We start from the raw sequence: 18,530 nt of genomic DNA on the forward strand, positions 1-18,530 counted from the left end.
CTCTATATTCAACTGTGGGCCAAGAATGAATCCCTGAGGGACTCCAAGCACAGCAAGATTTGATTTAAGACCCTTAAGAGCAATCTTTCTGACTAGAAACTCGCTGCTCTACCCAAAAAGATGAGATTACGATTACCTACCCTTCCCCAATGCATCACTGAATGCCCAAACCTGTGAGTCAGTAATTTAAAAAAACCTTTAAAACTGCAGATTCAGTCACTACATAAGCATGCGGCTCCATGTGAAGCAGACACTTGGTAAAAAATAAAAAGCAGGCTACTCAAAAGTTCATCACAAAGCGCTCCTGTACCTTCTACATCAGGGCTGAGATAATTGCGGACCTCCCTCAGGATGAAGTTGATGTCGTCCTCCCCTGGGATTGGGTGGGCTGTCACACTAGTGGGGGTGTCGGTTGTTCCGGCGATGGTCATGTTCTCCCACGGCAGGAAGAAGATGACACGACCATCGCTGGTGGCTGGATCGAGGAGACCCATGTTGTCAGGACTGTGCCAAGGAGAAGGGAAAAAAGGAGGATTTCTTATTATTAAATATACCACGCGTAATAGAAGTAGCAGGAGTCTGTGCGGTTTATTGAAATAAAAAAGGAGAGTGGCGCAAAAAAATTGAGGAAAACAGGAGGAAAAGAAGGAATGGTGGCACTAAAAATGAGGAGATGAGGGCCAACCTGAGCAGGAGACAAATGAACACAGATATGGAAGAGGTAGAGGAGGCACGGGAGTATGTGGGTGGGGGGTAGATAGCAGCAGGAGGAAGATGAGAATAAGTGAGCAGGAGGAAGAAAATTAGGTGGTTGGCATTTCTGTTCAAAGGGCTCGCGCTCCCTCGGGTTTCACTCAATAAGCTTAGCTGAACTTTAAAACCTCCGACTTCAACAAAACCACTCTGCCACTCGGCTGTATCTTAACCGGAGAAGATTGTCCTATGTATGTAGGCGGAGGTCAGATAATAGTTTGGCTAGCTTAGTATTTACACACAGGAATGAGAAAACACAGGAACTACTATACATGTTAATGGAAGAGAAAAAGAAAACAACAGGAACAGCTTTGGTTGTTTTTGGCATTATTATGTCAGACCTGTAGTATCCGGGGATGACGATGTGAACTCCAGCACTGGGCTGGCAGATGTTCGAGGCCTCCTGGTTGTCCATCTTCCTCAGAGCGTCTGTGAACGGTCCGGTGGCGTTGATCACACACTTGGCCCTCACGTCAAATTCCTGCCCTGTGAAGACGAGCGAGACGTTGACAGATTCGATTAAGAAAGACATCAAATACAAAAAATAAGCAAACAATAATGTGGGAGGAACCGTTCACTGGCTTCTTAATGCAAACAGCAGCTTCTTATCACAATTAAATTGAGTTTTTCCTTTTTTATTTCACACCACTGCAGCACCGTCCTGCCTGTGTATATATTATTTGCTATACACATTCATTTCTAATTAATTTACAATAATGCATTTACCCAAAAAAAATCCTTTTAGAAGCCTTCATGGTCATTAAGAACAATACATAACTCAAATAAAAGGAAGCTGTAGATATAGCTGCAGAAAACATCAGAGGCAGAAACAAGAAAAACAGCAACAAGATAATGGGAATTTCCTTTATCAGCTTTGAAGTATTACTATAACTTATTCATTAATAATCTAATGTAAGGCTTGTAGTTTATAATATAACTGTTATTAATGACCTGAAGCGCTACAGCTGGACACGATGAGACTTTTTTATTTATATTTTAACTTCTCTGTGGACTGCAGTGCACAAATATTTGGCTCTAATTGTTGCACTTTTCTCCTCTGTTTGAGCGCCTCTTAATACAAGCGTCACTGACCCTTTGACACACATTTACAGAAGTGTTTTTTTCCTACGTCTGAGTGCTTTGAACCTAACATTCACATGCTCACACTTCGATGGATGCACAGGGGGAAGACATGACCTGCTCTACCTCCTGAGCCGACGCCACACGCAAATAAAGCGAAAGCAAATTAGACGTGGAATTCAGTTTTTGCAATCATGCGAATGCTTGGCTTCAACTTGTCTGCCATTTTGAACATGTGACACTGTAGTTCTAGATATTCAGGCAAGGTGGCAAGGTGACACTACTTGCAAATATGTCTTGATGCATGCTCAGCCAACCAGGTAAGTAAATTCTGAAAGACTGAGCCTGAGGACAGTCAAAGAGGCCACTTACGTGAAAAGGTAAAGAACATCTATGAATGGAGGAGGAGCCTTAAGGGTACATCTTTTGCCATCTAACAATGCTGTGATTGCAGCCACTCCCACTGTGAATGGCACTCATGGCCATTGATCTATGGACTTTAATCAGTGGTTGTTGATCAATGGTCATGAAAAACTGCAAAATAAAGAACAAAGAAATGAACCCAAAACCCAATGGTCAATCAAGGGGGCTGATTTCAGTCATTATGCAAATGTACTGTTTATAAGATTGGAAACCTGCAGTCAGCTGAGACTGAAGAAGTCACTTGGATGAGCGACGAAACGTTTCTCCCACTGAAAACGCCACGTCCAGATGAACAGAATCAACCTTTTAAGAGGTACTTGCAAAGACGTATACAATGTCTTGGACACCAGGAAACTATTGTTAGGAGGACATCGACTTATCTGCAAGCATTTGCCAACTACTCTCCTAGTGGAAGTGATGGAGATCTTTTGCTTTCAAAGTAAAAGTTGCACCTTTTGAAAGGTGTTGGCTGTGTAGATCCAAATTTTACTTTAAAGGAAACTGTTTGTTTCTGGCTGCCGTTTAATGAGCAGATGGCAAGTGTTTGCACCAACTGCCAGAAACCTCCAGGAACTACTCACCAACTGGTTGTTGGTGCACATTTTTAATGTTCACTATGGTGGATAACTATTGATCAATGTGCACATGATGTCACACAAGAAACCTGAAAGGTGATGAATGGGTGGGAGAAAAAAAAAGCAATCCACAGTGAAGGTGAAATTGGGGGTTTCTGATTTTCCTGCTCCCACCATAGGGGGCGTATTTGAGCTCAATATGACATGTTTTTCCAAAAAGCGAGAAGAGTGAACTTAAGTTATTAACCCTGGCTCTATGGTGTTAATGAGAAGTTAAAAGAAAGAGATTAAATGGACATGCCGTTGTTATGGTTACATGGTGGTCTTCAGGTATATAGCAGGTATAGAGCTGACCCTTTCCATCCTCACTTCCAGGGATTTTTCATAAATATATTTAATCCTAATGTTTAAAAAGCTTTTTTAATGTCAGTCTCCATGTAGACTGATGCAACAGTTTGAAGCGGCACAACACAGCTTGGCCTTTTTAAATGATTATTTCATCTTCTCTTTTTATGGTGTTGGAGGAAGTCTAAACCTTCAGGGTCAGGATGATCTTTCTAACCTGTGCTTTAGGAGCTCAGAGACACTTTCGGATGGAAAAAATTAAACTTTAGAGCGCCATCTCGCCGCCCGCATCCCTCACCTGTGATGACGTCCCTGCAGCGGGCACCGCACACCTTCTCTCTGCCGCTCTGTGGGTCCTTTTTCTTCAGCAAGTGAATCACCTCGGTGTAGTTTGCGATGGCGGCGCCGTAGCGGGCGGCACTGAGGGCGATGGCCAGGTTCATACGGGCATCATTGTGCTGACCTGAAGCAGGACAGAAAAGAAGGACATGAACAAGATGAAAGGAAGAGGTAATTTGTGCCTTTTTATAGGCATTTAGCTGGATTTCTCACATGGATAGGAGAATTTGTACCTAGGGGAAGTATTTGAGGAATGCATATATATATAATACAGCAGCCAGCCAGCTCGGCGTAAGTGGATTAGGCCCAACATTTGGTGTGTGTCTGTGACAATAAAGGAGTGTCTGCTGTTGCTGGTGGCAGCGGCAGTAACCAAGGAAGTGGGAGAAATAGCTGCTGCTGCTCACCCGCTCCGACCGGTGACGCCGCCGCCGCTGCTGCTCTGCGGTCTACACCGCCGGGAGAGAAGGTCATATTTCGAAATGTCACGGGCGTGATTGTTCCAGACGGCATAATTGGAGAAAAGACGACCCACCCCTCCCCCTACTCCCCATCACCCTGGCCCCCAGCCCCCACCCCTTCAGAGCAGATGATGGGAGGATGGTGAGGAGGTGAAAATCAAACATATGCTGCTCTGCACCAGGAAAACGCTCTTCCATTTTCTCAGTCTGCAGGCAGGAACCTCTGATCACTTAAGAGTAAAAGTATTTTAAATGGATAAATAAAACTTCAGGTAAGCGCTCCTTACTGTGCTGAAGAAATAAACGGATATTAATGGATATCGTATTTTATTTCATAGTAAAAATATGATAAAGACAAACATCAGCAACCTGTAAGTGGTGTCATTTCTCCAATTAAAATAAAACAAACAAAAAAAAAAAAACAGCCTGTTGTGAGTGAACACAACGAGCCCATACTCAGCGAAGCCAGCAGTGGAAAACACATCACCCGCAGATACGCCGTTGTTATTTTCGGCGGCGGAACGGAAAGGACGCCAGAGGCACAAGGCTCCTCACACTCAGCTGGACGCTCAGCATATGTTTGGTTCTCCTTCGTGGTGAAAAGGCAAACACGCAACCTTTAGCGCCGCGGGGGTAGAGGGGGCATCCTACCAGTCTGTCAACACATTTTGTTCGGCACCAGTGGAGATGTGAAGGCCTCGGGCAGAGCTGCATCCGAGGCCTGCATTCTCTAATCTGCTCTTTGGCTTAATGATACCATCCCTACATGTTTCCTGAAGTATATTTCAGATTTGCACTATTTGTGTTTAAATGTGAATAAAAGAGAAAGTTGGTCGTAAACTTTACCTGATTTAAATTCTTAGCATAAAGTATGTTTTTATGTAAAGAATAAATTGTTTTTTGCTTCTTTGTCTGTACTCGTACAGGTTTTGAACAGCACAGCTAAAAATATGTCTATGAACTGAAGAAAGACAGATTGTATTTTAAAGGCGTTTAATTTTTACTACTGCTGTGTTTAGTAGTTTACTCACACTGGCATCAATCTCATAGTAATTTGGGGCTTTTAAGGATTTCATTGAACTGTTTAAAACAAGAACTGGAAGCACAAGCTTGATGTTATTTAGGATTTCTTCTAATCAACACAAGGTCAAAAATAAACACGCAGTTCAAATACATCCACCCAACTGTGTCCGAGTTTCAACAATCTAGCTGTTGGTTCCCGGTGAAGTTGAAGAAATTCCTTCTTTATTATTCCAACCAATTTGTGCAGTGTACCAGTACCACTGGCAGCAAAACAGCCCAGAGCATGATGTTACCACCACCATGCTTGACAGCTGGTATGTTGTTCTTAGGTTTGAAAGCCTCATCTTTACTCCTCCAAACCTACATCTTGTCGTTGTGGTGAAATGGCTCAATATTTGCTTTGTCTGACCATAAAACTTTTTGGCTTGTCCATGTGGGCTGCTGCAGATTTCAGTTGGGCTTGAAGGTGTTGATTTTGGAGCAGGGGCTTCTTTCTTGGTTAGCACCCTCTCAGTTCATGGTGATATAAAACTCACTTCCAAGAGTTTTCATTCAACAGTTTTTCATGGCAGGCTTGAGCCTTGGTGGTTTCTGGGTTATTCTTTAACATCCTAACCGATTTCCTGTCATCTGAGGGTGGCAGTTTGGGTCTTCTTACAGGACTCGGCAAAGTGGTGACAAATCTGAATAGTTTGTACTCATGTAAAAATGTTTGAACTGATGAGCCTGGAATCTGCGTTTGTTTAGAAATGACTTCAAGAGACTTTCACAGGTGGTGTAAATCTACATTTGTCCTTCTTAGATCTTCACTGAGTTCTTTAGACTTTCACTTTGTTCTCAGCACTGGTCAATAAGGGCTGTCAAAACTCTTCTGCACCACTTATTAAAATATTTAAATGAGTTGTTCAATGTGCACCCAAATCTTGTTTTTAAAGCCATTAAAATGTGTGCTGTACAATCATTCCACCCTGATAATGGAACAGTTCAAATAAATAAATAAAAGCCTAAAGTTTTCCACAACATTCATGTCAATTATGAGTGGATATAAACTTCTGATCACAACTAACCGAGCAAAACTAAAACTAAAACTAAAAGTTTTGAAAATGCTGCAGTTTTTTAGATTTGTGGGCATGAAACTCTTTTTGCCAAAATATTACCGCTGGGCTCACATACCATTTGTGATTTCATGCTCACTCGGTGGCAAATAGACATGTACTAGCTAGCTATCATTTAACGTTCTACTCTTGGTAACAGCTAAGATATCAACTGTTAACTAAAGCTTGACGCTGGTAAAAGTTTCAGAAATGCTAAACATTGAAAAGTCAGCGACACCAAACTGAACTTAAAGCAACAGAACATGTTAGAAACCGAGAGGCTACGACTAAATCCACAGGTTAGGGTCACTGATGGCTCTATGAGATGACTCCCAAAGCTCTCACTCAACTTCTCCTCCTTCCAGGCCAAAAAAATTCAAAAATAAAATCTATAATCTATAGTCTCACTTTTTGCCATTGCTATTAGTCCTCTCTTATTCTTTCTACAAGCTACCAGCCAATTTCTTCCTACTCACATGAATACAAAGAGTACATGAACGGTCAGTGTTGAATATGTTAACAGGTGTATTTTCAGAACCTTTGTCTGAATAATTTTGTAAAATACAGAAGATTTATCAGGTCGGGTCAGAGTTAAGTTGCACATGATTATGTGAGTGTAGGTTCTCAGTCATCGTGGTCATGGTAGTCTTAAGAGTTGGTGACTGGCACTGGCACTAGCACTTTTAATTCTTATTCTTATTTTTATATTTTTATGACAGTATGTTTGCACTGAAGCACCGCAGCAATTTCCTAATGTTGTAAACCTGCTCAACATCTGGCAATAAACCCTTTCTGATTCTGATTCTGATTCTGGACATCTTTGGGTGTTTTGAAGATCTTTTACTTTAGAGCTAAAGAAACCTCTTGGAAAAATGTTAAAGCAATCCTGTCGCCTTCTTTTCAAGCTCTTAAGACTACTAAATGAGTACTTCAAATAGCCTTTCAGCGGCTCCTAGTGTAGACAGCCATCAACAGATTCAATTCACAGAAAACTTAAACATGTTGTTCTGCAGCTACTGCAAGCTTTTTGTAGGTTTTGTTTCAGCAAATATACAACCAGAAAGAAAGAAATACTATATTTAGTTATATACATCACACCTGTGCTTTTGCATTTGACAATTTAATATGAGCTATTTAGACGCCTACGAGGGTTAGATATCCTGCTTTTCATAAGCAGAAAAGGTCAGTCCAAATAACATATTTTTTCATTCCCTCCTATCTGTTTAGTCATCTCGTGAATGCTCACGTTGATGTTTCAACACCCCAGAAGTCAATGGGTGCTTCTGAAAAAGATTTCAAGACCTGTCATCACGTTTGCTGCTGTCAGGCGTTTAAATAACGGTTACAGAGCTGCTCTATAAAACCTCATGTTCACGCAAATTTCCATCAAGCCATCGCTATTGTAAATCTTTGCTGCAGGAGAGGAAGACGGCGGGGAAAGGGCAAGACTGACTCAGCTGTCTTTTCATGTTTACACAAAATAAAAGAGATGAGTAACAAATAAGCAAACAAAGCATGCTGTTTGGATAACTGAAAACACATTGCAGCGCGGATCAAACAAACAGCTCTGCTGGCGTAAAAAACCCCAACAATAACGGAGCCGTGAGCTCACCGTCGTAGTACACGATGGCCCCCACCAACTTGTCCTTCTTCAGCATGGGGAAGAGCTCCAAGGCCTTCGTCTTGCTGAGGACGTAGCTGCTCTTCAGGCACTGGATCCCCGCCACCAAGTCGTACATCTTGATCCCTGCCCAGTAGTAAGGCAACTGCCACCATCTGTGAGGCAAACACAGCGATTTAAGTTCTGTCTACTTAAATATTTGGATACAAAATCTTGTTTTTTGGTCAATTTTACGTCACCACAAAGATGCAAAAATCTATTTTTCCTTCAGACGGGTATTAAACAAATTATCAGCTGGTTAAACAACGCAGGTTTTGTCCTGCCTTGTCAAAACTTAGGTTTGCTCAACAAATAGCTACAAAGAACAAAAAGAGTAATAGATGTTGAACCGACAGGCATTTATACACCCCTACTGTAGTCTCACAGAGCAGCTGCTACCCAGGGAAGATGACACAGACCCACTGAAGATGAATCCCCCTCATAAACGCCCATATTTAACCAAAAAACCTTGTTCTAAATCTTACTTGTAAACAGGAAGCATGATGGGTAACGGCGCAGACAGGTGAGGTGCAATCTCCAGCAGGTTGGCTCGCTCATGGAGGGCCTCTTTCACCATCATGTACTGTTATAAAAAATATATATATATATATTTTCCTACTGATGTGCTCTGTTAGTGAGACTGAAATGACAATAAAAGTCTGTCTAATCCAAAAAGATGATGGTGAGAGAGGAGCATCTCAATAAGCCGAAGGTGCAGCACAGAGTAACCTGCTCGTAGTCCAGCTTCATGATGGCCTTCTGCAGATAGCGGACTCCACCGTGGATGAGCTTGGTGCTTCGGCTGCTCGTTCCAGAAGAGAAGTCGCTTCTCTCAACGAGAGCAGTCTTAAGGTCTGGGGAAAATGACACAGCGCCTTAATGATAACGGTATTAAGAAGAGCCTTGTTTCCTTCTTACACTAAAACTTAAACTTATATAAAACCTAAACCTTACAGACGATTAGCTTATATGTCACCCGAAAACTTCAAGGGAAAAAAACAAATAAACAGACGGCTCTTCGCTCTGATGAATCCGGTTATTATCAATACAAGTGAAAAATGTTGTTCTGACCTATTAACTTCAAAGTCTGATCTGCGATAAATGAGCTTCATCAGCTCGCAGTGAATCTATAAACCTGTAGGAGTGACGGCTTTTAAATAAGTAAGGGCCACGTCATAAACGTCTGCCACACAGTAATGACTAAACATAAACATGGATTTAATTGCAGCCAACTTTTACAAGCCCAGTACTCTGTACATAATTAGACCTGAAATGAACTTAAAAGTACCTGGTACCAGGTACTGCCACCTAAAGGAAAACCCTAAAGTAAGTAAAGTAAATACTCGTGGATTTAGATGTTGAAAGCAGTGCTTCTATGGATGTGTGTGTAAATCGGTGAATAGGACATAAGTGATATGAGAACCAGTCCATTTTGCACAGTTGCAGAATCTAGAAGAACCTCTTAAAAAACTGAAGCATAGAGTACAGGACCATCATAAACCTTCGACCAGGATTCAGTGAGAACACTTCCAAAGCCTAGTGAAACCTGAAAGCAGAGACACCCTGCTGATGGCGGGCTTACTGCGTGTGACAGCGTCTAAGGCACATCCTGCCCCCGTGGCCCCTCCTCCGACAACCAGAACGTCGAACTCCTCTGTGTTTGTCAGCGCTGCGAGCTGCGCCTGCCGAGAGGGGAGCTCATCGATGAAGGGAACCTTCAGCTCTGCTTCTGCCGCCACTTGGGCCAACCGAGCCTGGATGTGACAGACACGCACATGGATCAGCACGAACACAAAGAGCACGAGGCTTTAAAGAGACACGGGCTCTTCGTAATGAATGCGAATCAGCTAGCTTTTCTATGTTAGACGTTAAATTAAAAGAAAACGTAGCAACACTTTCCTTGAGGTGCGTTTGAAACATTATAAGCACACTGCGAGGACATGATGCTCGCACCATAATCACCTCAGAGTGGCATGGGACATAATGCATAATGACTTGCAATCATTTCAATACATTATGCATTTGGATTGACTGTGTAATGAGATTACTGTAAGACATGTTTACAGTATAATAAGCAATGTGGCGGATGGAATATAATGCATGTATGGGAAAACAGTTATGACTTGATGGATGATCATTGCTCTTAATTGGCTAAAAGGAGTTTCTACAACATGCTGAACCTGAAAACCTGCAGATTCTGGTGAACAAACCAGCTGTTTATTATTTTAATGTTGCACAACCCAAGTGACTATACCACATATAGAAAAGTAATTATGTAATTGCAGCACAAATAAGGCTATTTTATGTGAGTATATCCAATATTATACTGCTCCTTTGAGTACTTTATAGTTAGTAAATAAGCAGTTGATAAAATAGGGATAAAAACCTACTGCTCGCCTTTTCTTGAGCAAAATTGTAGCAACACTGCATCTGTACCTGAAAGCTTTTTGACATAGCCAGTTACGTTCTTCAGCAATGAAACTGCATGGTAAATGTCACGAAAATATGTGGCAACTTCTGCCACGTAACAACAATTATGACTCAATCAGTCAGGTAAACACTGCAGGGCTTGAATGTGCAACATTTTTTGTTTACTAAACACCTGCACAGGTCGCCTGGTGGGATGCAACCAGTCTCCAAACAGTGACAGTCCAACTTGGACTGGAATCGCTCTTAGATTGGCAAAGATTTACAAATAACTGCTGTCTAATTTATAAATGCAGAGAGATTGCTGCTGCGGTGCCATCAGTCTGAGTCGCAAAACTCTCTTACAATATCATCACTTTCCAATATTGTACTCGACTTAACTGGCTGCCAGCTGGTTACGTTCCTATATAAAAGTAAGGTTGCCGAGCACCTATGGCGTTTTGCGGTTAAACTGCAGTCCTGCAGCAACTACGTCACTATTTGTGCAGGAACATCTGTTTCAAATCTATGAGGTTCTGAGTGAACTCTGAATGAAAGTAGTTATTATGAATTTCTGTCCATGCAGAAAGCAAAAGATTTACGTTGTTTCACTGATTCCCTACACTTGGTTGTTGTATTATTGAAAACAGATTCTATGCATTTGCCACTTTAACCCCATTCAGTCAAAAACTGATAGCAGACCGACTCCACCTTATTGCTGTTTTATCGCCATCTTCATGCACCGGTCGATTCCACTGTGGTCTCTGTCTCTGAAGCACCCAGTACAAAGGCAACGAGATCGCAAGTTCATTGCACACACAGTCGTGCTCTGGCCTAAGCAGTTTAACATGGTTGCGTATTTCCCCAGTCGAGTGCTTATGTCACTTTTCCCCAACTTTAAAAAAGTTGATGTTCTCAATCAAAAACCTGCAGAACGTGGCGTTTCACGTAGATGTGGGCCATCTTACTTTCCACCTCACTTGTTTCCAACTTCCTGCTGCTAGCCTGGGCTGCTCTCGGAAGGTCCTGCAGCCCAGGCTAGCAGCAGGTGGGTGACTGCAGGCTTAGACACAGTTAACTGAGGCACATTAACAATTTTTACTACATCACCCTGACGCTTCACTTACGAGAAAAGTCTCTTATTACTTCTCCCATCATCCTTTTAACCACTGAAGTAAATTATTGTATGTTGTTGGCTAGCTGTTAATAAATAAGTAATAAGTAGGTAAATAACGACAAGCTGGTGGTGCGGTGCTGGTAACAAAATGTTGCTCATCACCTACAGATATCTTCTTGCAGGGGCTCAGGTTGGTAAAGACTGAAAGAAGTTATTAGGGGACTGTAAAAATGGTCGAGTTACCAAAGTGACTACAGATGGCATTTTTAACAAATCAAATTTTGAGCTCTCCGGCTCAAATCTGAAAATTGTTCTTATGAAGCTACTTTTGGCAGAAAGTGGAATCACAACGTGCTTATGATGTCCCACGACAAGTGAAGTGTTGCTAATACAAAAAAAACAAAACAGAACACATTCCTGGTGCGATTAGTTGCAAATCAAAGAGTGTGGAGGGTTACCACCTGCTGCAGCATGCTGCTCAGCTTTACAAAAATAAAAAATTAATAAAATTAATTCACACTGCAGGCTTTTAACATCGCTTTTGCCCACTGTCTGATTAGCAAAATAATGAATTTAAAGAAGAAATAATCACATCTACAATAAAAAAGAAAACAGCTTATCTCTGACACAAGGATGCAGGATTTCTCTTCTAATGAAATATTTATTAATTTTCTTTTTTTTGTTTAGCAGTTCGAGCTAAATGATTGCATCAAGCTGCTTTGAAGCCACCGCGGCATTTGACTTGCAAATACCAGCAGGCGTTTTTGTAATTTAAGCCTGCAGCCGCAAACAAGACCATGATATAATCATTGTCTATTTCTGATGATGCACATAGACAAACACCACCGCAGAATTAAGCGACGGTGTGTGCTCCCAACCCCCCACCTTCCCCAACGTAATCAAGTTAAGTCAAAGAGTGGCGCAGCCAGGCCCACGCTAATAGCCAATCGGCCGCTGTCTTGAAAACTTCTCCAAGCCATGTGCCCTTGCTAAAGGAGACAAGACGGACATTCATCTCATCAGCACTGCAATTACTGGGATTAGAGGCATGCATGATTACAAACTATTGTGAAAAATAATTATATTTCATCAGGGTCGACTTCTTGCTTACCAATCCACGCTTGGTTGAGAGGACGGCGACGGGCAAGAGAAGACATTATCGCACCGGGACACAAAGCAGAGTTCACATTAGGTTGTGCAGTCAAATAAAGCCTGGTATGTAGTTGTGTGGCATGCCTATAATAAGCCTAAAACACGTCATAAAGTCAGTGGGAACAGCTGTTTAGGTTTTTTTTGAAGAAGACAAGCTTGAGACTGGAGGCTTGAATGTAAAGACATCATCTATTCTTATCTTTCCGGCTGTTCTCAAAGATCCTAAATCATCATTTACTGTATGAAGAGTTTTGATGTCGCCTGTGGATAAACACAAGATTCGCAAAGCATCAAATGGATGAAAAAAATAAATAAAAACAACAATAATGCACTTTTTTTTATTGCTCAAAGTTAAACAAAGGAATTGATACCCTGACACGTCTGTTTTTGGCTACATTGGACAACATTAGTAGAGATACAGGCATGAAGTATGGGCTCATTATTAGGACACAGAGACCTACAGTTCCACCAAATGTACAATCCAGGGACCAGGGCTTCTCAAAGTTTTCATGAATGAGCACAAATGAGGGCAACAGAGGATTAAAAAACTTTACTGTTTGTAATCTCTCTGCTTAGAGGATGATGCTTGTATTTCTGAGTGACGGCTGGAGCCTACTTGTCCAAGAAGATGCTTCCTTGCTGTTGTTCAGAACTACAGTTCCTCTAACGGCCACTTGAGGCTGGCTACAAAAGTGGGTCAATCCTCACATACTTCACTGAACAAGTATGGCTAGTCGGAGCAAACATATTACATGTTAGATTTTAACCCTTTGTGGATCGTTTCATCCTTCCTTTTGACTAATGGACGCTTTTTTGTAAGGTTGCTGCTGTGCTTTGGATCATTATCCTATTACATGACATAATTTGGCCAACATTTAGCTGTTGGACAGATGTCTCACATTTGACTGTAGAATACTTTGGTATACAGAGGAGTTCATGGTCGGTCAGCTTAATTACTGCAAGATACTCTGAGGCTGCAAAACAAGCCCAAATCATGACCCCTCCACCACTGTGCTGACAGCTGGTATGAGGTCTTTTTGTTGATATGGCACATTTATGAAGTCCTGTGATTTGTTGAGATGTAACTTTGCAAGCCTAAGCTGCACAGCCAAGTTCTTTTTTTTTAGAGATAAGAGGCTTTTCCTGTTCAACTCTTCAAACAGGCCACACTTGTTCAGTCTTTTTTCTCATTTTACTGTCACGAACATTTCTTCGTTTTTTTGCACTTTCTCCAAGTATTGCATGATCTGACCTTGGACTTAATTTGCTGGGAGGTCTGTTAGTAGGAATATTGTGGCATTGAGTTAACACACGGAAGAATTTATGCACCTTCAGAGGTGCTCACATTTGCAGATGAGAAAATAAAGTGAATTTGCTTAGCAGCACCTGGCTGTTGCTTAACTTCTTGATTTCTATGGAACCAGTGGCAGTGAACTTTCTTTCTTTTTCAACACTACATGTATGATTCATGACCGTGATAAAAACTGTGAATGAATTAAATGTACAGCGGAGGATTCTTGCGAATTACCAGGGACCGCCACTGGCCTGCAGGCCACACTTTGAGAACCGTGGCTTTGGCCTAACTTTCAGTCTTTATGCTAAGTTTGTTGGTTGTTAAAAGTAGCTTCATATTCAGAGAAGTGACATGACAGTGGTATCAATTTTCTTATTTAACTCTTGGAAAGAGCATAATAATGAGAGGGGGGGTCAATATTCCCATTATAGCAAAAAATAAAAAATGCTAGTGACAGGCACTTGACCTTTATGTTGAAAGGCCAAATGCTAAAATGGCCACACCTCCATGGCGAGTGGGTAGGCAGTGAACCAGTGGAGGAAGCAGAATGTGAGGGTGATTACTTCCATTTTACAGCCTAACAACACTGTAAAACCTGATGCTGCTGTGGCCGATTATACTATTTGTAATCACCGTTTCTGTGCAGCTCAAGGTCCAATCACGACCTCCTGCACAGCAGCAAGTGAAGCATCAAATACAAAGACTGAAAACACACCCAATAGACCTCAAACACATTCCAACATCTAGACAGGACATGCCCTGAATGGCACTCCCTTCCTAAAAAACAGATGTCTGCCTCTTCTTTTTCTTTTGTTAAGGAGAAGGAGCTCTCACAAACTATAAACTATTCCATGCAAAGTGAAAGAACATCTGCGTGGATGTCCTAGCCAAAAACAAAACTGAAAGCAAACATTTGTTGGAGCGAGTTTTCTTCTTACCTGTGTCTTTCTGTACTCGATCAGCTGTGACAGGCCAAACGCCGTGGCAACCGCCCCACCGCCTACAAGGGCCGTCCGTTTCAGAGCCCTCCTGAACGCCATCGGCCCTGCAGTGAAGGCACAGGGCAGGACAGAGACAGAGAGAGAGTAGAGACACCTGGGTTAGCAGGCTTTTGACATGCCAGGCATGCCAATCTGTGAGGTAGTATGCAGATAAAGGGAAGGTGGGAGGGTCCAAAAGCTGCAAGTCAGGATGAAAGAGACAAGTTTATTCGCCATGTGACATTTAAAATATCGGAAAAAACAACTGGCAAAATTATCAATAAGGAAAATACTGTTAGCTAAACCTCCTGAATGGAAAAATTATTATGTGTATCCAGCAGAGCAGGATTAAATGGTAAATGTAATTGTATAGTGCTTTACTTGGTCCCTAAGGTCATTCACACACTGGTGATGGCAAGCTACATTGTAGCCACAGCCATCCTGGGGCGCACTGACGGAGGCGAGGCTGCCGGACACTGGTGCCACCGGGCCCTCTGACCACCCGTAGGCAACGGGTGAAGTGTCTTGCCCAAGGACACAACGGCCAAGACTGTCGGAGCCTGGGCTCGAACCGGCAACCTTGCGATTACAGGACAAACTGCCAACTCTTGAGCTACGATCGCCCGTCAACACATTCAGCACACTTTCATAAGTAACTGCTGCCCAGCAGGGCATTCAAACTGTGGAGGAAAACCAGGAGAGCTGCAAAAACTTCAAGTTTCAGGCGCTCTTCTGAGTCCTGTTAAACATGCAAACACAGACCTGATCCTAGGAAGTCGCGTAGGTTGATTTTATCTTTGATGACAGCTGTCATGGCTTTTGTGTTTCTATGCTAGTTTAGTGGCTCCTTTTGTTTTTGAAAATGTGTTTTTGCTATTTTCCCTAATCATTTATTTTATCCTCTGTCAACAGTCTTTCTTTATATTCCACTTCATCTTCTTGGTATTGTAATATTTAGTCACCATTTTTTGTGATGTCTTTCTGTTTCCTTAGTTGGGTTCCTGTGGTTGTCTGGCCCTCCCCTTTTTGGAATTTCATTCTGTTTCTATCGTGTTTCTATGTTTGCTTATTTGCATCAAGTCTGCATGTCTTAGTGTGTCTCAGTGTTAGCCATTTCCTGTTTTATTTTGATAGTCTTGTGTACCTCGTATTGAGTTTTACCTTCCCTATTTTACCTGATGTAAGTTGTGTTCCCTGGTGTTTCCCATCTCCCTAGTTACCTGTTGCAGATTTATTTTCAGAGTCTCTCTCTGTTTTTTGTCGCGTCCTCCCCCACATGGAAGTGTGTTTTCACTGTCCAGCACTCTCTGACTTTTCCTCCAAGTAAGTTCCCCGTTAAGCATATTTTTGGCCTTTTGTTTTTAATGGACTGCTAGCAATAAAGCTGTGATTTTATCAAGTCCTGTCTCCTGACAGCTGGGATCAACTTCTTGCTTTCCACACTGCTGGACTCTTCTCACTGTTGAGGTCTGGGAAGCGCTTCCGCTCCCTTAAGGCCAAAACAGAGAGAATGAGGAGGAGCTTCTTCCCCCAGGCTATTCGGGCTCTGAACCAGGTGTAGGACTGGACTCTCCCAAACACGTCACTATAAGACTGGACTCTCACACACGTCACCACACGCACCACCACACATTTCCTATAATCCTATAATTCCTATAATTTATAATCCTTATCTTTATAATCTCTTCTGCTATTTGCACATTCTTTACTGTAAATTCCTAAGTTAATTTGTAAATTTTTGTAGTAAATTGTAAATATTGTAAAACTTTTCTTCTGTCATTTAATGGTCGGACATTGTACAGCTACAAGCATTTCACCCCCATGTCATACTGTGTATGGTTGTGTGTGTGTGACAAATAAAATTTGAATTTGAATTTGAATTTGAACCGTGGCAATAGCAGCTAAAACTTGTTTAACTTCAAACAAAGCTAAAGATTATAAGGTGAGATGTGACATGTAGGGTAAACGGACTGTTCTCTCTGTTGAGGTCAGGAAAGCGATTCCGCTCCCTGAAGACCAACACAGAGAGACTGAGGAGGAGCTTCTTCCCGCAGGCGATACGGTCTCTCAATCACACCACCACACAGTACTGACCCACACATACAGTTCTTACACACACACTGGACATTCTGGACATTGTTTTCACTTCATCACTTAAATCACTTTAAGCATATTTGCACTGCACAAGACATAATGTGGATTGCACAACACTGGTCACTATATTCTTCATTTCCAGTTAATACTTGTACAGTATTTTTTTTTTCTTTAGGTCACGAGCAGTTGTCTAAGCATTTCACTGCATATCGTACTGTGTATGACTGTGTACGTGACAAATAAAAATTTGAATTTGAATTTGAAAAACATGTTCAATTCGATGTGGATCCTAATGCAACGGCTTATTTCTACAACAATATCAGCATTTTTCCTGACCACTCAAAAATGTTTTGGCATCCCACTAAAGGAAAACCACCAAATTTATTTATTAAGTTTAAATAACGAAGAAAAAAAACACATATTTTTGGAATTTCTAGTTCAGATGAGAGAAGGCATAAAAACTTCAGAAGAAAAAGATCAGAAGACTTACATTAAATGGCCTTGGGGCAGGCCTCTTCATTAGCCTTACATCATAGCGGTTGCCTGGTGAGCTAAATAGGTGATCACTGTTATTTCTAACAAGTATGGATTTTAGTTACTCATATTTATAATATATTTATATGTATATGTGGAACAAAAAGGCTCACTCTGAACCAAGAAAACCCCTGAATGTGAATCCAAATTCCATGTCTACTGGAACATATCAGTAAATCATTTAGATGTCCACAAACCTTTGGCCACTAAGTGTAATTCTACCTGTGTAAAAAGGGACTATAGAAGGAACAGTTTCATCATTAATCTACCCATCGATTACTGCCTAACATTACACGATCATCGGGTGTATAAAATGGTAGCAAATAGTAAGTGCTGATGTTTAACAAAGAAAAAAGCAGCAAATCTCAGCAAAGAAGAAGCAGAACTTTTTAGCATCAAATGCATAACATGCCAAAAAAACATAATTTCTTCAGCTCTCTGACAAAGGAAGTATAAAGTCTAACCAGGTTACATGCAGTAAATAACTATAATTAAAACTCATCTGGTCAGGTTTTACAGGTTACATCAGAGAAAATAATACTTGAAGAAAATGCAACTAAAATTGATCCCCAATGAATATGATGATGTTGACTCTTTAATATTCTGATAATGAGTCTGTGCCGTAACGAGCACGACGTGACACACATTGCTCTGCACGCCGGCCCACGAATTTCAATTCCCATCAGGTGAGCCCCAGTAAAGTATTTGCATTCCTACTGTAACGTATGCCGAAAAACAAGTTTCCAGGGAGCGCAGTGCACCGCAGCAGATTCTAATGCATTTTAATAAAGCAGATGGCCCAAAGGTCAACAAGCAGTTTGCTGTAATTAATGACCTATTACATGTAGCATACCACTGTGGCAGCCAGACATTAGCCACACAAACGCTGTCTTTTATTATTTTTACTGCCAACTTTTGACCAAATTCTAAACTTTTCCTCTCAAAACAACAACTACAAATTAATAACAGTATCAACTTTTTTCACACCTATAAGTCAGGCTGAAGTTTGCCTTCTTCTGAATTTTGTTTGGGTGAATTAAAACATGTTCAAAAGACATCAAAATCAAACAAACAGTCATTTTGCTTGAAGTGTCCAGTCCTAGTCTGCATTTTATCTTCTAGTTATTACACCACGATGTACCAAATAGGCATGGACTCTACAGGGCTTCAAGCAGTCTTTGAAAAAAGATTTTAGTCGAA

General features: G+C 41.4%; 1 protein-coding gene across 2 annotated transcripts in view; it reads right to left on the reverse strand.

The window, feature by feature from the left end:
* The window catches only part of gpd2 (glycerol-3-phosphate dehydrogenase 2 (mitochondrial)), a 35,286-nt gene that overhangs the window by 13,592 nt on the left and 3,164 nt on the right, over positions 1 to 18,530 (reverse strand). The window contains exons 3-11 of one of the 2 annotated variants that reach the window (XM_005752812.2): positions 14,661 to 14,767; positions 12,388 to 12,396; positions 9,336 to 9,507; positions 8,483 to 8,607; positions 8,239 to 8,336; positions 7,706 to 7,869; positions 3,475 to 3,639; positions 1,095 to 1,239; positions 311 to 504 (exon numbers count right to left, since the gene is read on the reverse strand). In XM_005752812.2, the coding sequence (XP_005752869.1) occupies positions 311 to 504; positions 1,095 to 1,239; positions 3,475 to 3,639; positions 7,706 to 7,869; positions 8,239 to 8,336; positions 8,483 to 8,607; positions 9,336 to 9,507; positions 12,388 to 12,396; positions 14,661 to 14,762 (1,174 nt within the window). In that variant the 5' untranslated portion in view covers positions 14,763 to 14,767. The remainder of the gene's footprint in view (positions 1 to 310; positions 505 to 1,094; positions 1,240 to 3,474; positions 3,640 to 7,705; positions 7,870 to 8,238; positions 8,337 to 8,482; positions 8,608 to 9,335; positions 9,508 to 12,387; positions 12,397 to 14,660; positions 14,768 to 18,530) is intronic. The other variant, XM_005752813.2, reaches the window with a different exon arrangement.

The sequence above is a fragment of the Pundamilia nyererei genome, unplaced genomic scaffold (assembly GCF_000239375.1).
Source record: "Pundamilia nyererei isolate P.nyererei 1_Seehausen unplaced genomic scaffold, PunNye1.0 scaffold00383, whole genome shotgun sequence".
Lineage (NCBI taxonomy): Eukaryota > Metazoa > Chordata > Actinopteri > Cichliformes > Cichlidae > Pundamilia > Pundamilia nyererei.